General features: G+C 39.4%; 1 protein-coding gene across 1 annotated transcript; it reads right to left on the bottom strand.

Annotated features, from left to right (window-relative positions):
* Positions 1-832: 832 nt before the first annotated feature.
* On the bottom strand, positions 833-20,573 carry SLC30A5 (solute carrier family 30 member 5). Its single transcript, XM_075726056.1, has 16 exons — positions 20,500-20,573; positions 20,102-20,224; positions 18,180-18,246; positions 16,792-16,877; positions 15,284-15,371; positions 13,450-13,537; positions 12,107-12,183; positions 10,749-10,919; positions 9,847-10,135; positions 9,276-9,484; positions 8,046-8,203; positions 7,278-7,407; positions 6,027-6,252; positions 4,387-4,613; positions 2,369-2,497; positions 833-1,768 (listed from the first exon to the last, which is right to left on the bottom strand). Exons 1-16 carry the CDS (start codon positions 20,571-20,573, stop codon positions 1,598-1,600), a joined length of 2,313 nt encoding a protein of 770 aa, XP_075582171.1. The 3' UTR covers positions 833-1,597.
* Positions 20,574-21,129: the final 556 nt, after the last annotated feature.

The raw sequence follows: 21,129 nt of genomic DNA, 5'->3' as shown, positions 1-21,129 counted from the left end.
ATGTAAAAGCAATGCATCTTTCACAGACTTTCTGACCCCAGTTTTTCAAGTCAGTCCTGTACTGCAGTAAGTGTTTTTAACGCAGTGAAGAGAATGGAATGCAAACATGTTCAAGAGTTCCAAAAGAAACTATGCAGTTTGCATAAACAGTCTGAGAGAAGCAGAATTGCTCAAGGACATTTCAAACTGCATTGCTGGTGAATCTGATCATGTAAATCCTGTATCACTCTATCCTCAAATTCCACTAATATCGAGTCCAGTCTTTATAATGATACTCAGGTACCGATCCTAAACGCCAGGACAAGAAAACAATATGACAAAATAAGACTGCCATGATACATGGAATGGTCAAAGACGTACTCATTCTTGCTAACCCCTGAATTGATTTGCTGAATTCCAAGTAAAGTATTTAAGGGGTTCAGCCAAGAAGAAAAGGGGGCACAGAAAGACTGTAAACAGATGTAAAGATAACTACCTCTGAAGACATGTATTACCCCATTGACAGGTTTTCACTAAAGACAGAGATTTGTTTTCTTCACAGTATTAAGACCCCAACACGCATAATTCTTTCTTAAACACACCCTTTCTCTTTCCAGCCAAGAAGTCTCACTTTACAGTTTGTTTCAGCAACTTGCCAAGTCCCCGACTACTGGCACAGTTTAGCATTCTAAACCTGGACTGCTTCCTTAGGTAATACAAAAAGGTACAGCTGGCTACAGTGCACCTGCAGCTGCGTTATGGTACTATGGAAAAAAGTAAATGACAGCATAACATATCTCAAAGAGGTGAAGTTTAGCTGAGTGCTAGGATGCTCACTGGTGAAGTACTTTAAGCTTCAAACTATTGCATTTGCAGTTATTCATACAAAAAGTACAAAAAATTACCGAGTGGTTATTTGATTCTGAGGCTTCTCAGGAACCATTAAAGTGTCTACAATCTTTTCCCCTCCCAATTTCTCACTGTTAACCTATTTCTCTCCTTAAAGAAGTAATTTGATATAAATTGGTATTATCTATTTGTTCTGACGCATTAAAATTAAGTTTAAAAATCAGATTCGTATGCTGAGACATAACATAAAAACTGTGTTATTTCTAACAGTGTGCAAAAAACATGGCTTCATGCTATTTTTTACTCCTCATAATAAACGTGTAATTTTTTTTTCATTCAAAGAGTCTTCAAGCTGTATTTGAAAGAAAGCAAAATATTTTTCAGTTGATTATGTTTGCATTCCAATATATATTTCCATTTCCCATCACTAAGATGAAATTACAATCATGATGTTCCATACTTAAGAGAAAGTATGGAATATATCCATGTTCATCCACAAGTTGCAAGATTTCTGTTTAATAAACACCAGGTACAGTATTTAAGATTTCCATTATTTTCACATATACAGCAAATATTCAGGTCCACCTTATTTCATTTATAAAAGCATCTTGATTCAATTTTAATAAAGATAGTATGCTTAAAAAAATTCAAATATATAGTACATTTGTTTCTGTACACGTATGTGCAAGATCTCCCGACAAAAAGTAATACGAATATAGAATCCTACAGGTTCACCATTTACACGTCCTTTGGTGAACACAGCTTTGTGTCACATGATGTAAGTACCATCTTTGTAGTATTTCATGGATTCCAGTTGCTGAGTCATTGCAAGGACATCCTGAAATCCTGTACTGAGTCCGGACATGTGTTGAAAATAAGCTTCCTTCTCCACTTGGACAGTTAGGTTGTTTACACCAGCATCTTTCAGGATCGCTGTAACCTGAACAGAAGAGTATGGTTAACATCAGATTACTCTTTTATGCATCTCACAGTAACTTGCAATATTCTGGCTCTGAAATACTGTAGATTAAAAAAATACCATCGTAAAGAATTCAGTTTTCTGGAAAGCAAAGACTAGCTTCAGAGGGTATGGCTTTGCAACTTCTGCATAATGGGTAATTCTTAGTGTCTTGCAAAAGGAGATCAGTGTCTCTTTAAGTAAAAGAATAACCCAAGCAGAGAGATAATAAGCCCACGAATAGCATCCAGATATCCCTACTGTTTACCGCCTGTTTTGCAGCATGAAATCCACCTCCTCTCCTTTTCCCAGAGCAGACTTAGTGCCACTTTCAACAGCAAGGGAAAAAAAAACAACTTTTTTTTTGTATGTTTTGGCAGATGTTTTAGCAAACAACTCTTTATGTAACTAATTCCACGCCAGCAGGCAAGGGAAAGTACAGCATTAGAGACCAGCTCTGAGACATCAACTAATAGCTATACAAATAATCACAAACAGCAGCTTCAAACTTCAGTTTATGACTGAAAAAGGGCTACAAAGTAAGAAATTAAGACATTAGGGTCTAAAACCCTTGCAGCTTACCTGCTGTACAATTCTCTGTTCCATCACATCTGATACCACTTGCACATGTATTGTACCTGCCACAACACTTGCAGAGTGACACCAAAAATGAGGATCTCTGTAGGATATGACTCCCTCTATTTTTTGAATCTGTAAAGAAATTACATTAGCAACAATTCATTTAGAACACATTTTAAACTTGTATATGTACATGGATATTGGTGGCAAACATTTCACAGGGAAACGAAGCTGCTTTCCAGCTAAGTGGTATATAGAAACACGTAGCATTGAAAGGTCACCTTACTAATACTGTCAAAGACTAGAAGCTGAAAGTCAAACTAAATGAAAAAAACAGCAGAATGCAATGCTAAATAGCATGAGAAAAAACTGATTTAGTGTACAGATCACAGTAACATCAATGGACAGACCAAAGAGAAAGCTGGCTGGGCATTTAACCATTTCTAGGGGATCTGCTACCTCACTGTCCAGGATAAGCAGCTATTTAGTTACCATAGCTGGACTTAATTCTGAGACATAGTATCTTCGCATAATTTATCATTTTTTAAAATTGATCTTTGTACTGGGTCTGGCTGGGATAGATTGAACTTTTTTCACAGCAGCCAGTAAGGTGCCGTGTTTTGGATTTGTGCCTAAAATAGTTCCGATAACACACCAATGTTTTGGCTATTGCTGAACAGTGTTTGGGCACTGTCAAGGCTTTCTCTTTTTCCCACTCTGCCCCCATGCCAGCAAGTAGGGACAGCTGACCCAAGCTGGCCAGAGGGATATTGCATGCCATGTAACGCCATGCTCAGCAATAAAAACTGGGGCAGAGGAAGAAGGGGGTTTTTTGGCTTCCAAGGTGGCTGTGGCTCGGAGACTGGCCGGGCATCGGTCTGCTTGTGGAAGGTGGTGCACTGCTTGTTTTTTTCCCCTCTCTCTCCTTCACCTGTTAAACTGCCTTTATATTGCTCCCAGATTTTTCTTGCTTTTGCTCTCCCTGTTCTCTCCCCTATCCCACTGGCAGTGGTGGTGGTAAAGGGGAGAGCGAGCAAGTGGCTGTGTCGGTGCCTGGCTGCTGGCTGGGGTCAACCTGCAGCAAGCATATTGTTTTACTGTGAAGTATTTTTTAAAACACTTTTCCTATAATCTTTTAATGAATTGCTCTTTGATTATTTTCAAAAAGTACTTTCTTCTTCCTCCATCTCCCTGAATTGCTTTCTGTCTTCCCTCATCAAAAAGTGAAACACCATCCTGCACCTTACTTTCCTTTCATCACACAAGTCTCCTCCCAGCCAATTTCCATTTATTCTTTTCTTTCTCATGCAGACAAGAACACATCTCCCCCTCTACTAACTGACAGGACACCATTCAGAACAGTCTTCCTTGCTGCCTCTAGTTGATGGCATCCTCAAAGAACGTGTAGCTAGTTCTTTGACAGAGGGGAGCTCTCCACACTGCGGTCTGTACTACAGTTCTGGGCAGGAACTTCAAATGAGCCAACATTTGAGTACAGCCTCAAAACAGATACTGTACTGGAGCAGACAGGAAGAGAATGGACTAGAATGAGAAAGTATTTAGAAAAAAGAGCTTTACTTTTGCCACCTCACCTACTGTGAACCACCATGCCCTTCATGATATGGACAAGTAAGAAAACCTGCAATTACAGGCTCAAGATACAATCCTGTAGCCTGAACTGTACACATGAAGTTTAAAAAGGCTGCAAGCTTTTGGAAATTGCTACATTACTTTCTTAGTACACTAAGTACCTTTCCCACAGTGTTACCATACTTATCTGAAACCATGAGCTACCCATAAAAGCAAAAAACAGTACAAGTTTTTTTTAGTTGCAAAACAACTTTAATCAGTAGAACTCCTAATCCTGTCACATCTCTGCAAAATATATTTAAAACAGCTTGAGACATGAAGTTGAAGACAACAGAAGCTGTCAGACTCAAGTACTTGAGTTTAATAATTATTCAAAACAGTTATAGCTTTGTATGTTTGCATATGAAAACATTTAGAATTGTAGTTCTGACCTTTTCTAAAGCAGCATGCAGATCTTTCTCCTGTTCTGGAGGTATCCTCAACAAAAGCACTTGACAGGCATCTTTCAATAGTGGGATAACACTAAGAAAAATCAATGTAGCAATAAAAAGAGAGCAGAGTGGATCAGCTATGAGCCATCCAAATTGCTGAATAAATATCGTGGATACGATAACACCAACACTGCCAAGAGTGTCTGCTAACACATGCAGAAACACACCTGAAAACAAAATAAACTGAGTGATTAAGTTGAACAGTTCTGTTTCAAATGGATGTATATGTTCAATAGCGGAAACACAGTAGTGTTTACTAAACATAATAAACACCCCTGAAGCTAAACAAAGGCAACTATCTGCCTACTTGGGTGCAAAATTAAAAAAAACATTTAGCTTTTCTAATGTTTAATTACAAATCAATGTAAAACCCCCCACATTTTTACTCTACAGTGCAATGATCTAGGCAGGCATTTGCAGATTAAACCAAATGTGAAGAGTCTTTAAAATGTTAGTGGGATTTGTACTATATAGCATAATCATTTAACTCTGCACAGAGGGACTCATTGATCCTTAACAGAGGATAAAAGGACGAGTGTAAATGCCTTGGCCTGCTAATGTGGACAGATTTTAATGCACCATTTGGTTTTTGTATGCCAACTTTGCTCCTATTCTATAAGAAGATGTCTATCTGCTACTGCTAAGAATAATCCTGTATACTTTTTTAATGGTGGGAGCAATCTCATCGTACACTCAAAGGGCACAGAAAAATAATCTCTAACCTTTTGTAAGGTTAGTGCTAGTTAAGTGTCAAGATTTGAAAGAATATTGAAATAGTTAAGAGTATGGGCAGACTTCACAAAAATGCCAGAGAACAGAATAGCCAACTGAATTAGGATGTAAAATAACAAATGAAATATGAGACTATTAGCTAAAAAGCTTACGCTCTGACAAGCTTACACAAAAACCTCATTGCTTTATAGAGTTTTTTTTATAAGCCAGGCAGTTGGTAAATAACTACCTTCTAACTGCTAGGGGAAAAATTCTAAGTAGCTATGCTGAAATTTTATATATATATTACCCTTCTCAGTTAGCTTCTGATTTTAGGTTTCAAAAAGAAAGTTTCATCTTTACCACCTTATCTTCTGAATCACAAATAGAAGTATATTCTAGATTGCTGGTCTGCATTTGCTCTTCTGCTTCTTATCCCCTCCCCCAGTGTTTTTACAACCAGCTGTCACAGAACACCTAGAAGCATGGTAGTATCTTTATAGATAGAAACCTTGTACTTTCACTTCCAGATGGGACTTGGAACAATGGACTGTAAGCTCTTTCAATAAAGTTTACAATGACCTTTTATTAATATTAATGAAGACTGTAGATTAATGCTTTTTATTGGTCCTTAGGTATTAGTCACATCTAAGCAAGCCATGCAAAGAAACATTTCAAGTTATGTTTCTTCAAGTTAAACTCATTAATGAAGAAACAGTTTGAGAAATTCATCTATATTACATTACATGGCTGTCAGATCACTTCTGGAGATTTTAAGAATGATCCATATTACAGGGTCTGATTCTGAAAATCTTCGAAGTCTGCTGAAAATGACATATATAATTTATGATTCAACAGTCTGTACTTGCCTCTCATGTTGGTATTCATGCCTCCTCCAGAAGACCCGTGGGAATGTCCATGGCTGTGCCCATGGTCACTGTGGGAATGGCCGTGCCCATGGCTGTGGCTGTGCCCGTGGTGAGAATGGCTGTGATCGTGTGAGTGGCAACCTCCCCGAGAAGCCCCATGGGAGTGTGCGTGGCTAAAGGCACAGATACCAACAAGGTTTACGATCAGACCTCCAACGGAGACTGGCTGTGAGAGGGAGAAAAGGGAGAAAAGTCTTTAACATCACTACATCTTCCCAGGTGTTCATTTTCTGGAACATGGTAATCAGAGGCACTGTACACCTAATAAAGGAAAACTGTGAAAGCATCAACATCAACAGAAGGATTATTCTGATGTGGATTCCTCATCATATTCCTTCAGTATACAAGCTGGTTTCAAAAGAATTTTCTTCCCCTCTCAAAAAAATCCAATTCTCCCCAACCTTCCCAAAAAACCCACCCAATAATCACCACCAAAATGCAAAACCTAGTATCCACAAATCAGGACAAGATAGCAAATCTAGTTTTAAGAAGGGGAGATTGATTTTATTTATTTTCAAAAAGAGATAAAGTGGTCTGAATACAAGCTTTGTTTTGCTTTCACTAGGAAAAAAAAATGGTTTTGCAGAATTCCATAATAAAAGAAAATTTAGTTTGAAGAAAATGAACTATTGCATTTGAAATAAATGCATTAGAATAACCCTTTAAGTGGGGAGCCCCTGAAGAGGCTGTGGAAGGTAGAGAGACACAGGTGTAGTTAAGATTAGCTATGCACAGCTTCATAACTGTTTAAGCCACAGTTACACACTCAGCATAATGTTATGAATTCTAGCTGATTTTTGAGGTTTCTCAGAGACTAATATAAAATCTTTTCCGTAGTAATTGACCTTGGTATACATAACAGCAGAACCAAATTTAGTCTTGTACAGAATATTTCCTTAGTATCTTTTATTGTAGAAAGATCACCAGCTAAAAAGACTGTACAGCTGTAATGTCTTAAAAAAAATTCAATTTAACTGTTACAATTAAATTATATTCACCCCTGTATATTTTCTTATTTTAAAACTAGATGTAGTTTGGATTTTAAAATTAGAGTATGTTAAAAAGTCAAGGCACAGTTCACATCTCTTGAGTATGCAACTTTAGTCTCCTTACCATTTTTTTTTAAATTAAGACAAACATAAATGAACCATTAACTCCCAAACAACATTCAAACAGAATGATAAAACTTACAGTTAGCATATTTGTATCTATGTCTGGAGGATCCACCAGTCTGGCCACTGATTCCATGAAGACAAAGAAAGCAATTACCATCAGAAAGAGGCCATTAATAAATCCAGAGAGAATTTCTACACGTCCATACCTGAAAGCAAACATAGGTACTTTTGAGAGTGAAGAATGGGTACTCTGAACAAATTTCAAAGTTATAATAAATAAAGTTATAATACGTTTAACAGAACATTAAGATTGCTTTTTTTCCCTCAATGTCACAAAATCATACCTTAATTTCTGAGTTATTTATGTCTGACCAAGAGGTAGCTAGAGTGCAACTGTCCAAACACAGTACCAATAATATAAAGCTATACTAAAGTAAGTATTCTTTTATATATACTGCACATTCAGGGCTTCAAACTGCTAAACCACTATGCAATTTAACCATACAAATTTTGATTACATCAGCACAACTGAAATCCCCATATAAACCCTGACTTTCAACATATTTGTTTGACATGCATACACATATATAGCAATTTCTACATAATATTCACAGTGATAAGTTTTATTTGTAGAGATAAATGAAAATTACATTTCAGACATTTTTTCGCTGGGGTAAGAGGGGAATAGCATGAATACAAATGGAACAACAAAGAGACATAGCAAAAAATGCACAGAAGCATGCACCATTAAAACATCCCCCAAAAAATCTTTATAGCAGGGCATTTTGAAAATGAGCAAGTAGAATAATTTTTATATAGTCCTTAAAGAATCTACTATACATACCCATAGGAAAATATGCGAGTTGCTTTCCATCTTGTCATGAGAGCTGCAAAAAGCCCCATCACTAATGCAGAACAATCAAAAAGCATGTGAAATCCATCAGAAATAAGACCAAGGCTATTGGTCCATACTCCATAAAAAAGCTCCACAAAAGTGAAAGCCTAAAACGAAAGAGAGTTTGAATTTTTCCTCAAACATTAACTTGTAATTTAATGTTTTGGTAGCTAGCAGGAAACTCTCTTCACAGGACACTTGATAGTCTTCAAAGGTATTGTTCAAAGTATTTCTAGACCATTTTCTCTCTCCTCCAATGAAACAAAAGTAAGTGATACATTCCAAGTCTATGAAGAGACGTTTTTGAACCTACCCTCCCCAAATCCTTAGACCTAAGAAAACAACACTCTACAGGAATAGATTTAAGTTTTCATTTAGAATTTTAAACTAATGTTGTGCAGACAAAGTTTCAGGCATTTTGTTATTAAACAATGTAACAACTCTGATCTGATCTATTATTAGTGTAAAAGCAATGCTGTCTATACATCTGTTCCGCTAACATTTTCTTCACCAATTAGCTGACTGTTTAAATCTTGTGAATTAATTTTGAGAAGGGTACACAAGGAAACATTTTTAATACATATATTTTCCCTGTATGATTTACTATTATTAATTGGTCTGCCTATGAACTTTCTTTCCCATCTTTCATATTCCATAATGGAATTCCTTAAAGTTATCATGGAAACCCCAAGTTTCTCCCCGGTTTTCTTGGATTATTGCCAAAGAATGAAGAGAGATTTTTGCCAATTAGATTCTATCAATCTTGCTTACTGCATGATCTTTTCCCATCTGAGAAAGAGGGAAGCTAGAAATAAAACCAGCCTACTCCAAAATGACAGTACTCAGTCCCACACTTCCTATTTTCTTGTCCTCATCCTTGAAGGCCTTCTTAGTTTCATCGTATCTGCTGGTATCATTGAGATACCTCAATCTTAAACTTACTGGTATAATAGTTACACATAGAACCAGCACCACACTGTGACAACAACTCAAAGTGACCTGCCACTTACTGTAAGATTAACATAAGCATCTTTTAGCTTAACATACCATCTGATGAAACTACTCTATCAAAGGTGACTTTAAAAATAATCAATCATGGAACCCTTTTCAAGAATAACTCTTCTTACTGTACTATGCATGTACTGCTGTGATTGGGTTTGAAAAAAACCATGCACTTACCAGATTTAGGCACAAGAAATAGAAGATCTGCCTAGAATCATACTCCTCAAGGATTTGTTTCAGTGACTCCTTAATAAACCGGGGTAACGACTGAGAGCTCTGCTGCAATGCGTCACCCATGAAATTATAGAGAGGAGTGCCTTCAGGGGAATAGCCAATAAGGGTACCCTTCTGCCCTTTCCTGGAGGGGGAGGACAGGATATTGGCAGCTGCAAGGAAAGTATTGAAGTTTTTGTTGCTGTTTCTAAGCTTCACAGCTATTTTATAATCTGTTTTAACAGCAATCAAAGCTTACATGAAACCTGCAGGCAGCAAAATGATCGTCAACTTCACCTTGATGTTTATCCTTAGGTTTCATTGCTATGTAAGATTAGATCACTTCCACAACAGATCTATTACATTCTTTTTTTTTTTTTTTTTAGACAGACAGTAAAAGAGCACAAAGTTACAGGCCCTTTTTATTCAAAAGAATCCATAAAAGCTCATCCAAAAGAATTCTACACACATCCATTTTCTGATTGGCTTCCTGCACAGACAATAGATTTATTAAAAGGTAAATAAGAATACGTACATAAAATGAAGAAGACAGCACTCACTACCACCCCTCCAGAAAGAACGTGCTCTGTGCTTTCATGGTGTGGTGGCTTGTTCATAGCACGAAGCTGGTCTGTTATTGGATGTGTCCAAAAGTTGCCAAAAAGCAGTGCACTGATGAAAGTAAGAAAGGATCCATATCGAGCACACGTGGAAGTTTCCATCTTGACAGAGCATATGGACTCCACATAGAAATCCAGGATCACAACAAAAAAGATGACTGTTATGAAAGGCATGATGAGAGACGACCAAGACTCTACTTTACTCTGCAACAAAAAAATACATTTCAAACAGGATTGTTCACCATTAGATGTGATTGTATATACAGCATTAAATCTAGTTCACCTTCATTACAAATGTTTTCAGCAATCCATCAAAACATAAATACTTTTACACAGTTTATCATATAAACCCAACATTCCAGCTACAGAAAGACACATATAGCTAATATGTACTACAGTACCTTATGTTAAATACTTTCATGTCTTTAAAAGTAATGCCATATGCAATGCCATGTTTGCAAAGGGTCTACTCTCCCTAAGCATGCAGGTATAATGAACACATCTTTAAATTACAATAATCTACTCCTCAGGAATAACAGAGCCCTGTATTTATACAGTCATTAATACTTCTGCAATGTTAGTATATGAATGCAGGATATAACATCTGAGCTAAAAAGATGAAATAAAGTTATCACACGAAAAAGGAAATTAAGATATCATGCAGATATACATCAAAATATAGAGGAAAAATTTGCAACAGCGCTTACTAGAAAAATGGTGACTTTGGAAATTTAAAGATATTTTAAAGAAAATAATTAAATTGCACTTCACAAGCAGAAGCATTCAAAAAAATGATTTATTTTTATACTTGTCTTACCTCTGTTGTCAGAGAGAGAACAATGACCCATGGGCACAACAGAAGGACAGAAACGAGATGAGATAAAGCTTGAAGGCGCTTGGCTCCACCTACATCTACAGAGAGTTTTCGGGAAGCCATGTGAAAACCAACCTTACAGCACAATGCCAGTACCAGAAGCAGTACTCCTCCCTGGAAACATAGAGGGATCCTGTTAGCATTTCTTGAGAGCCAAATACCTCACTCCAAACAAAGTGACACTTAGGTGAAAAAAGATTAATATGCTTTCCTTAACTTATCAACAAAAGCCAAAGACAGGATGTTTCCTCTAATTGCTAGTCTAGTTAAAAACAGTAATATAGCATACATAGTTATACATCAGCACTATTCATAACAGCCTAACATGACCTGAAGTTTAAAACTCTCAATAGTGTTAACTGGCACACAACAGCAGTGAATTGGTAGCAAACAGCATACAAGGAAAGAGAAACATCACACAAAACTGTGTTTCCCATCTTCCATTATTAAAAAAATGTTGAAAGTATACATAAACCAGAAAAGTGTCCTTGTCACCTCAGCCTCCAATCCTTTCATACTCTTTCCATTCACCTACCTTTAATCGCACCATACCATTTCTTCACAATATTTTCTTTCAAAGTTATTCTATAAATGAATCACAAGATACACACACGGCATCTCATCTCCCTTAGATCACACTTGCTTTGCACACAGTTAATGAGTCTCTCTAACACTGGATTTACTTTTACATGAATACTTTCTCAGCTGCTCCATGTATTTTTTTTTCCTGTTTCAGTCCTCAGTGCAGCCACTTCAGCAACAAGAGTAAGCTAGCAGAACAACTCAATCAGTCACGTCAATCCCATACAGTAAGATTTTGACACTCAGTTATTCATGCCACCAATTATAATGGGACTATACTACTGAGAAGTATCAGAATCTGTGTCTTCAAATACAAGGGTCTAATGTAAAGGAAAGACTAGGAAAGATAAAGATGCAGCAACAAAACACAGACCCCAGAAGTGAGCAAGAAATGTACTGTATGCAAAGCATTATGAACATCCAGAACACTGATGACATGGAGTACTTTATGATAATTTTAACTAGACTTTCTAGGTTACACAATACAGGAAAGTCCTTATCAGCTATATGAGTTGCATATTGTATGGTTTGGCTTGCTGTATTGAAGCTGCTTGCACTCAATCAAGATGTAAAAATTACAGTGCTAGTTCAATTCCAATATGGAGTGGGGATGTGGAACTTTTCGGTTTTGATTTAGGCTTGGATTAGCTCTGAGCTGGTGAAATTCTTACCTACAAAACTTAGATAAATATTAACCTACTAAAATACAAGTTCTTTACCTTGTGATCTGCAACACCCAGGAAAGCAATGATTGTATACAGAACATGGGTAAGAGCACTGTCATGATGCCCCTCAGCTAAATAAAAAAAAGTTAAGGAAGAGTTTCATTTGATTATTTTTTTTTTTAAACCAAAGAATAGGTAGATGTGGCAGAAGACCATGGGAAACAGAAGTAGGCAAACTGAGCTTTAAGGTTCGTCAGATCCTTAAAATTTAGGGAAGATGAAAATATTTCCACAGAAAATAAATAGTTAAAAATATTTGGGGAAAAAAAATAAAGAAGAGTATTTTAAAACATGAGAACATAATCACTGCTAAATACTGCACAGTAGTCCTGATACAGGATTTATGTTAATTTTGGCAACCAGACTTCAAAAAATACACTCAACAGCATTAAAAGTTAGATTGACTTTCACTAAAAGCACTAAACCAGTGATGTGCCTAAAATATCATCGGTATCTTTCCAGTTTCTAAATATTTAAACTTTAGAAAACAAAGAGCAATTGACAGGCACAATCCAGCAAAGATTAAAATAATGATAGTTTTTGGGAAAACTACTAGAAGGCACTTTAACAATGAATTTACTCACTGAAAACTCAGTGAATTAATTGATAGTATTCCTGAACATACCATTTGCATCTGTCATTCCATGTTTTCATCCTTCTTTGAGAAGTTTACTTTCACCTTGTTTGTTTTTACTGCCCATCCTCAGATGTACCACTTTTTGTCAGTAGACTTCACTATGGTGAGAACACCTGTTGAAAACTTACTTCAGAATCACTTCAATTAGCTCAGTGGCTTTGAAAGCCTGTTAACTAGCTTCCATTTGCAGTTTGAAGTCCATTGTTGTTGGAGCTACTGCAGGCTATTTCACATTACTTTTCAGCTTAGCAGATGAACTGAGATTACCACATTTGCAAAAGCACAAAACAATCTTTCTGGATACACGAAAAAAACTGCCAGCCAGGCTGTCAACCCTGTGTCAACTGCACACACTTAAGCTACAGCCCTTATTTCTAGAATTTCTAAAAACATGAGAGCTAATCAAAAAAGCTTCTAGCAATCCTAAGTGGTCTGATATGTGCAAATGGACAGCGAGCCTTTAACTGCAACTTATAATCTATAGCTGCGTTCTAAGTTATCAACAAAGTAAGCAATGCTTGCTATTCATTCGGCTGTAAATATCAGTATTTAGATGTAAAATTTTATGCTATAATATTCTTGAAAGGTAAGATTCCTATAAAAAAAAAGCAAGCATATTTAATTCAGTGCATTCAACTTCACATTCTCTCCACTCCAGCAATAACAGGCACTCGCTTTTAAACATAGCAAGAAAGGATACGATGTTCTGCTATTTTAGCCATGAGGTCATCATTATCAAAAAGCAGTAAGCAGATGACAGCTATGATGAAAAATGCAGCACCTCTTGTCTGTAAAAAAAAAAAAAAACAAAAAAACCCAAATATTTTTATAATATTCTGTAACAGATTAAGGTAAAAAAATCCAGGAAATCAGCCCTCTCCCTCCCCCCTTCCTGATCATTGTAAGCATATTTTAGTTTGGTAGGAAAAACATGAGGAAAAAACACAGTTTTTTTAAAAAGTGGCCTTGAAAATATAATTTTATATTTACTCTGTTTTTCAGATTTACCAGATAACTTAGAGCAAATCACCACTATAACAAGCCAGAAGCCTGTATCTTATGAACTTCAAGTGTGATTGCTTCCTTCTTCATGGTGTGTTTCTGCCTGACAGAATGCAGAGCTACTTAAGCCTGATGATTTAATATTTTGTAGCATCAAGGAGCTATAAACAAGATCTAGCAGACAAATTGTAGTATTTTGTTTTATGGGAAGGAGAGGCTAGAGCAGTGTGCAAAGGCTCTGAGAAAGCAGAGGTCTGTAGTGCTTTCATGAGGAAGGGGCAGAGCTAACTATGAAATCCCAGCTCCCAGAGCTTTCACCACCCTGACTTAAAACACTGCAATTTTGGTATTCATCACCTTGCAAAACACTGAGCTCTACGGCTAAAAACTACTACTACAATTCATCTTCTGAAGCCAAATACAGCTATCACGTTCAGAAAGTCATCTGACTTCTCTTTGCCACAGTTCACTTCATAAAGCTGAAACATCCAGAGGACAGGGTTATCGCTCCCTTGTTTCTGCTGCCTTAGACATGCAGCTTAACTGCCAAGCGTGGCCCATTACGATACAGATTGACAAAGAACCTCTCTGAAGCTCTACATATACCCTTTGGATGGATGGCTGGGAAAAAAAATTGTCTTCCAGGTGAAGAGCTTCATGCTGGATGCCCTAAGCATCTCAGTTTGAGGGGGGTAGGGGTAGAGTGTCAGAGCAGATGACTGTGCTATTCACTCTAAGCCTAAAAGTGATTAGGGGACTCCAGGAGCAGTTAGGAGACAGTGATTTCAAAACTCCCAGCCTGAGGCAGCACCAAAGCCAGACTTTCTCTTACACAGCAAGTACTCTAGCCTCAGGTACCTGACATCATAAGGTAGCTTCCTTACTCTTTTTGAGGGAAAGTGGCCAAGACCGCTAGGTGCTGGGATGAGCTCATTCCATTTAGGGCCGATTAGGCAGTTAGAGAACACCTTGCAAAACTGTGCGTAATGGGACTCAGACAAAGGATGTTTCAAATATAGATCTCTGATTAAGTGAAAGACTGGGCCCAAGTATTCAGCACATATAGGCTCGTGCAGACATTGAAGTACTTAAGAGAGCTTTTTGGCAGAAAAACAAAAAGCTACAGACACTGAAGAGCCTAGGCAAGGATCTAGAGACTGTATTGCCAGACTTCCGTGCCTAAAGGCCGGGACCACTACATGCACACGTCCTTTTGTCAGTTTGAACCCAAAATCCCATTACAAAGAATGCTGAAGTGCAAAAATCATTCTCCAGGTTCCTTTCTGCCTACAAACAGGAAAACTTCTCAGATATCTGCTATGGATCTTCAACAGCTTCACCCACCGTTTCTCTCTTAATGTCATACTTATTATGTGAAGTAGTAAGTACATTTTATCATTTAACCACTAACTAAACTAAAAAAAAGCACAGTTTCTATGAACATAGGTCTGAAACACTGTTCTGGGTAGAAAAGTACTTGAATTTGTAGCATTTGGTATTTTTTGCATGTGGTAAAATAAATTTTTAAATACCTTTGCTGGTCCTCCACCTGAGCTTGTGAACAAGACACTCAGGAGTGATAGCACAACCACATCACTGTGCTCAAACAGCAACAATGTCCTATAAAAAAGTGAAATAAACATGTCCACTTACAAGCAGTTTACCTCACAAGTTTGAAATATATTATTTCAGCTAAAATTCAATGACACAGCAGTCAAAGATTTATCCTGTGATTTCAACAGCAAGTTTAAACAATTAAAAAGGATAAATGCAAATCTATTTGCCTTCACCAGCAATAGATCTAGCTGCGGACAGCTAGACATATCACAAAACAAAGAACTTCCTAACTCAAGGAACAGATTAGAATTATTCATTGATAGATTACTTTAAATTGTAATTTCTTCTGGTAACACAAGAAGACACTAACTTGCTCAAGATGGAATTATTATTCCCATTACAATACCTCTTCTAAACCAAAGTTTCTGGCTCCGAGAAAAAAAGAGGTCTTGTTCTGTTGTATTACATCCTGTTTATTGAGGTGTTGATCGTCTAGTAGTTTATGCAACCTCAGAACCTCTTCATTGTTGAAAATAAGAAATTCTAACATGCACACTATCTCCTTCAGAGAGCAAAGGCTAACAAGCTATACTGACCACCTGCTGGAGCAGAACATAAAAGTAATAAAAGCTGCCAAGTTTACCAAATGCTTGTGCCATTCTCTGCATAGCAATACAACCTGCTAGGGCCCACCATACTGGTTCTGTTTGGCAAGACTGCCAGCATCCAGAAAGGTACTACAGTATTTCCTAAAGAAATCCTATTATTCTCAGGTATGCCTTCTTCTGTGTAGAGGATAAAACGTCAACTTCATAAAATGTGTTATTTAAGGCTTTACCTTCCTCTCTCTAAAGAAAGATGCTTTCTAATACACTAACCTTCATTTTTGGAAGTCTAATGTTATTCTTTTATAGTTACTCAGTACCTCTAAGAAACAGCACAAGTGATTTTACTCAGTGCATATATCAGAGTATATGCACTAATGCTACTCAATTCACACACAGTGCAGGCACATGACCAGATAAAGCAGTGCCCTGCAACAAATGCAAAAATTGATTCTAGTCACCTGGCACAGGAATCCAAGCTGCTATCACTAGCTGTCAAGCCATGGACTTCAAACAGTTAAATAAACAATTGGGGTTACATAAATGAGATTAGGGAAATGATGAAAACTACAGTCAGTAAGTCAGTCAGTGATCTTCTTGTATTGCTCACATTAACAGTTGAAGCACTATCAAGAATTTCACTGGCATCTTGTCAAAGAATGAAGAAAATTACAAGTTCTACAGAAAACTGTATGTATTTTTTCCCAAGCATGGCAGAGCTCACAGGAAAAAAGCATGAAGATTCATTTAAAATTAAAAAAATAAGCAAGTGGCAGGCATCATGGGACAGAAAACAAAAACCAAAGGAGCAAGACGGGGAAAGATCACAAAATTAGCTTAAAAAGAGGTAACATTCTTTAGAGTAAATATGTATTTACCTCAGTGGTCCACAAAGAGTAAGGCCAAAAAACCACAAGAGTGAAATGATACATCCCACAACAGCATGCTTAAAAATTTTGATCCACTACAAAAGAAAGGTATTTCATTATCATTTTCTCCATAGTTTCAAAATAAACACTCCATTATTAGCATTCTTTTAGCACAGTAGCTGTAGAAATAGAGGGGAAAAACATACATTCTGCAAAATTTAGAGTATGATTATCTTCTTACCTACTTTGCCAGGCAACTGAGGTTTGTTTGGACATATTATGAACCAGAACTACTTATTTCTTTTCTATCACAGTACTAGATTCTATAGTATAGTCTGAGATCTCTTTACAAAAAATCTGAAAAAAAGGCTGAAAAAAAATCAAGTCCATTTACCTGTCAAAGGTGCCGTTTATTTTGTAATCTATTGTATATATCTGATAAACATACATAGAAATAGGTAAAACATCCAAGATAAAGAGACTAAGACTTTAAGTCTACAAATATTTATGCACATGAAATTCTTTCTTCAGGAAGCAGGTTATAATTCAGCTATTCAATACATTATTAACTTAAAATGCAAGTTTTTGAAGAAAAGTAATTATTGTGGAAATACATTAAACAAGTCAAAGTGCCTATGACAAACATCACATCTTCCAAATCCAGAATTCAAAAATTTTTAGCAATAGTGAAACCATAAATGGATTTTTCTGAACCCAAATCAAAGATGCAATTTATTCCTGTTCACACTTTAAAATTCTGCCATACCTGTCTAATCACAAGAGCAGTTGAGATTTGGAACACTTCTGATGCTATCTTTCAGATTCTCTCAGTACGTACACTGGTAACACTGCGCATAGATCAAATTTTTGCGCAGTTACATAAAATCAAGATGAATATGAAGCAGGTGAAGAAAATTTATTTCTTACAAAACAGGGGGTTTCAACATGGCCCTACTCTTACTTATGGGGATACTGGGAACTCAACACAGGTATGAAGAGCAATTAGACTAGCCCCTCATCACAACACACCACGCAGAAAGCACTCTTTTGGTGTGGGGCAGCACTTCCACATTCTGGCAGTCCAGAAATTGCCCTTCTAAACTGTCAAAGTCATCTAAGTAGACTAAGCTCTTTTTGAAGATCCAATCCTCAAAATAGATGCTTGTATGGAGCTAGGGACCAATCTTTTCACAATACTCTCAAAAGGAGCTGAGAAAAGCTAAAAATGATTATTGTTTTTTACAGTGCACTAGACACAATGTTAGTTACACACTTCTGGAAATTGCAACCACATCTTCCAAGTGCAGTAACCTTTGTCTCACTTTCAGTTTTGGCAATAGCCATGTTGTCAAGCATATCTACAAAGTTGTGAAACACTATTACATATGTCAACTCACCTGACGCTTGGTTACCACTTTTCCAGAAGAAAATGGTTTTTGAAACAAAACCATAAAAAATGTAGACCTGTTAAAAGGAGAAAGGTTTCTCTATTAGTTTCTTAGCAGTCAGCTTTTTATTCAAACCAGCTCTAAATAACTAGGTCTCTCTTATCAGGCTCAGTTTACAAAATGGTTTCCTCTACATTTTTCATTAAAAGGATGCAGTGACCACACTCAGTGGTTTTATCTTCCCTGCTGCATTACACGTCAGATACCAGTACAAAGGTGATGACAAGTGAACTTCAGCTCTGGTCAACTTTAAATGCAAGTTCTTCAGAGAATGGCAAACAAGAAGTCTACCTGTGATTTACAAAAATCAAAATAACTGACCTCAGAAGTTTTGAGGAGAAATACTACTATGGTTTTTATTAGCAAGATACATACACCCAAAGGCTTATTCACAAATGGAATGCTGACTACACAGTCTTGTTAAAAATGGTAAGAAACAGCATGCATCTTCCTCAACTGGAATCAAGAGTATGTGATGGGGAAAAAGATTATGGTGCTTGGGAACATGCAAGTGAGAAGCCCAGAAACGTAAAATTTGAAATAAAAGGAAAAAAATGAGATTCCAAATGTTCCAACTTTGCCAAGTTTATTACAGAAATGCTCTTCCAGATCACACCAGGTAAACATGAAGCAGGATTCTGTCTGCAAAGGTTGTTTCCGTATATTTGTTATCAGTTTCTACACTTCAGCTCTCAATCAGGGAAAACCAGCAGCTGAAGCTCACAGGAACTACAGCAATACAAATTACAAGGAAGAAAGCTCGTCTTCTATGCCTTTCTTAAGAAAATCTGGACATGCCTGAGTTTCCTGTGATCAGTGCTGTCATGGTACGATCAATTTTGAAGCAGCAAAAACATTAAAGTTTTTGTAGAGTAGGGTAGAGAGGCCTTACAGAGACATGTGTATAGACTAGAGAGCTGGGCAATCACCAACTATATGAAATTTAACAAAAGCAAGTGCTGGATTCTCCACCTGGGACAGGGTAATCCTGGTTATATGTACAAACTGGGGGACTGGAAAGCAGCCTTTCAGAAGGAGATCTGGGGGTATGGGTTGATGGCAAGTTGAACATGAGTCAACAGTGTGCCCTGGCAGCCAAAAGGGCCAACCATGTCCTGGGGTGCATCAAGCATGGCGTAGCTAGCCGGTCAAGGGAGGTGACTATCCCACTCGACACTGCACTGGTGTGGCCCCACCTTGAGTACCATGTGCAGTTTGGGGTGCCTCAATGTAAGGACATCAAACTATTAGAGTGTGTCCAGAGGAGGGTGACCAAGAGGGTGAAAGGTCTGAAGGGCAAGACTTAGGAGGAGAGGCTTGGCTTGTTCAGCTTGGAGAAGTGAAGGCTGACGGGTAACCTCATCGCAGCCTACAAGTTCACTTTGTCACAGGGGGGCAGCGGAGGGGGAGGTGCTGATCTGTTCTCTGTGGTGACCAGCAACAGGACATGAGGAGATGGAATGAAGCTGTGCCAGGGGAAGTTGAGATTGGGCATTAGGAAAAGGTTCTTCACTGACAGGGTGGTTGGTCACTGGGACAGGCTCCCCAGGGAGTGGTCACGGCACCAAGCCTGTCAGAGTTCAAAGAACATCTGGATGATGCTCTTAGGTAGTGCTGCGTGGAGCAGGGAGTTGGACTTGATGATCCTTATGGGTCCCTTCCAGCTTGAGATATTCTATGATTCTGAAACTATAGTGAGCAGAGACATGAAGGAAAGCCACTGCTATGAACAGTGTTTCCTGGATCCACTGCTATGCCTTCTCCTCCTCAATTAATCTATAATAGCATAATGCAGGGTATAAGCTTGACGCTGACAAAGAGCACTGTAGAGAAAGCATGCTGTAACGGTGGCAGACCCCCTGCACACTCACCCCAGCTGCACTATAAAGATAAACTGCACGAGGTGGACCGCTTTCAGAAGATCGTAGGATTCGAACAGTCCCACGGCTTTAAAAAATTTGGTGAAGCACAGCAGCACGATGTAGCGAGTCAGCCTACAAATGGAGAGAGGATGCTTTGCTCCTGCGACCAGGCACACGCCGCCGCCATCCGGGCCCAGGCCCCGCCGCCCGTCCCTCCCCCTCCCCGGCGGCCCTGCGCCCCACGCAGAGGAGGCCGCCGGCCGCCGCCCCCCCCAAAGGCTGAAGGGCGATGCCCGCCGCTCCCCAAAGGGAGGGACGGCGAGGGGCAGCCCCCGGCGGCGGGGCTCTCCCGAGGCCCCCCCTCACCCGGCGGAGGGGCTGCCCCCGCCGCCCCCCGCCGCTGTTACCGGGCGCTGGGCACATCCACGGGCCCCAGCACGCCGCCGCCGGCCAAGGCCTGCCCGCTGTACTTCTCCTCCATGCCGGGGCGGCGGGGCGGCCGCGGCCCCGCGCGCCTGCGAGGGAAGGAAGGGCTGCGAGGGAAGCGCTGCGAGCGCTCAGGCGCGGCGCGGCCCGCCTGCCCCGCGGCGGGGGGGCCTCATGCTCCGCGGCCGGCCGGCCGCCGCTGCCGGGGGGACGGGGGGGGGGGAACGGGAAGGGACAGGAGGCCCGGCCGCCCGCCCGCCCGCGCGCATGCGCCGGGCGCAGTGCGCAGGCGCCTCGGCGGAGGGGTCGGGGTCGGGGCCGGGGCCGGGGCCGGGGCCGGTCACGTCCGCGGGCGCCGGAAGCGCTGGAGGGGCGCGGGAAGCACGTAGCTGGGGGCGTGGCCAGTGCTGGGCCGCCGTGGGTGGGGGCGGGGGTCGCGCTGCCCGGCGGAGGCAGCCGCCATTTGCAGCGCGGTGTCGGCGGGGCCTGTGCGTCCGGCTTCGGCTGCGGGCGGCGCCGGTCCCCGTGGGCCCTGCTTTGTGCCGGCTTTGGGTGTCCGATGCGAAAAGAAGCGTTGTGGTTTTGCGCTGTGTTGTTTTCACAGAGAGCCG

The sequence above is a fragment of the Pelecanus crispus genome, chromosome Z, assembly GCF_030463565.1.
Source record: "Pelecanus crispus isolate bPelCri1 chromosome Z, bPelCri1.pri, whole genome shotgun sequence".
Lineage (NCBI taxonomy): Eukaryota > Metazoa > Chordata > Aves > Pelecaniformes > Pelecanidae > Pelecanus > Pelecanus crispus.
This window is presented reverse-complemented; position numbering and strand designations above follow the sequence as displayed.

Bases quoted from the DNA above. Each gene is read 5' to 3' on its own strand.
- SLC30A5 (XM_075726056.1), bottom strand. From the start codon at position 20,573: ATGGAGGAGAAGTACAGCGGGCAGGCCTTGGCCGGCGGCGGCGTGCTG. The intron at 12,184-13,449 runs GTATCCTTTCTT...TTTTTTATTTAG, and splicing joins GGCTAAAATAGCAGAACATC to CTGAGGGGCATCATGACAGT. The intron at 10,136-10,748 runs GTAAGACAAGTA...TTTTTGTTGCAG, and splicing joins TTCTCTCTCTGACAACAGAG to AGTAAAGTAGAGTCTTGGTC.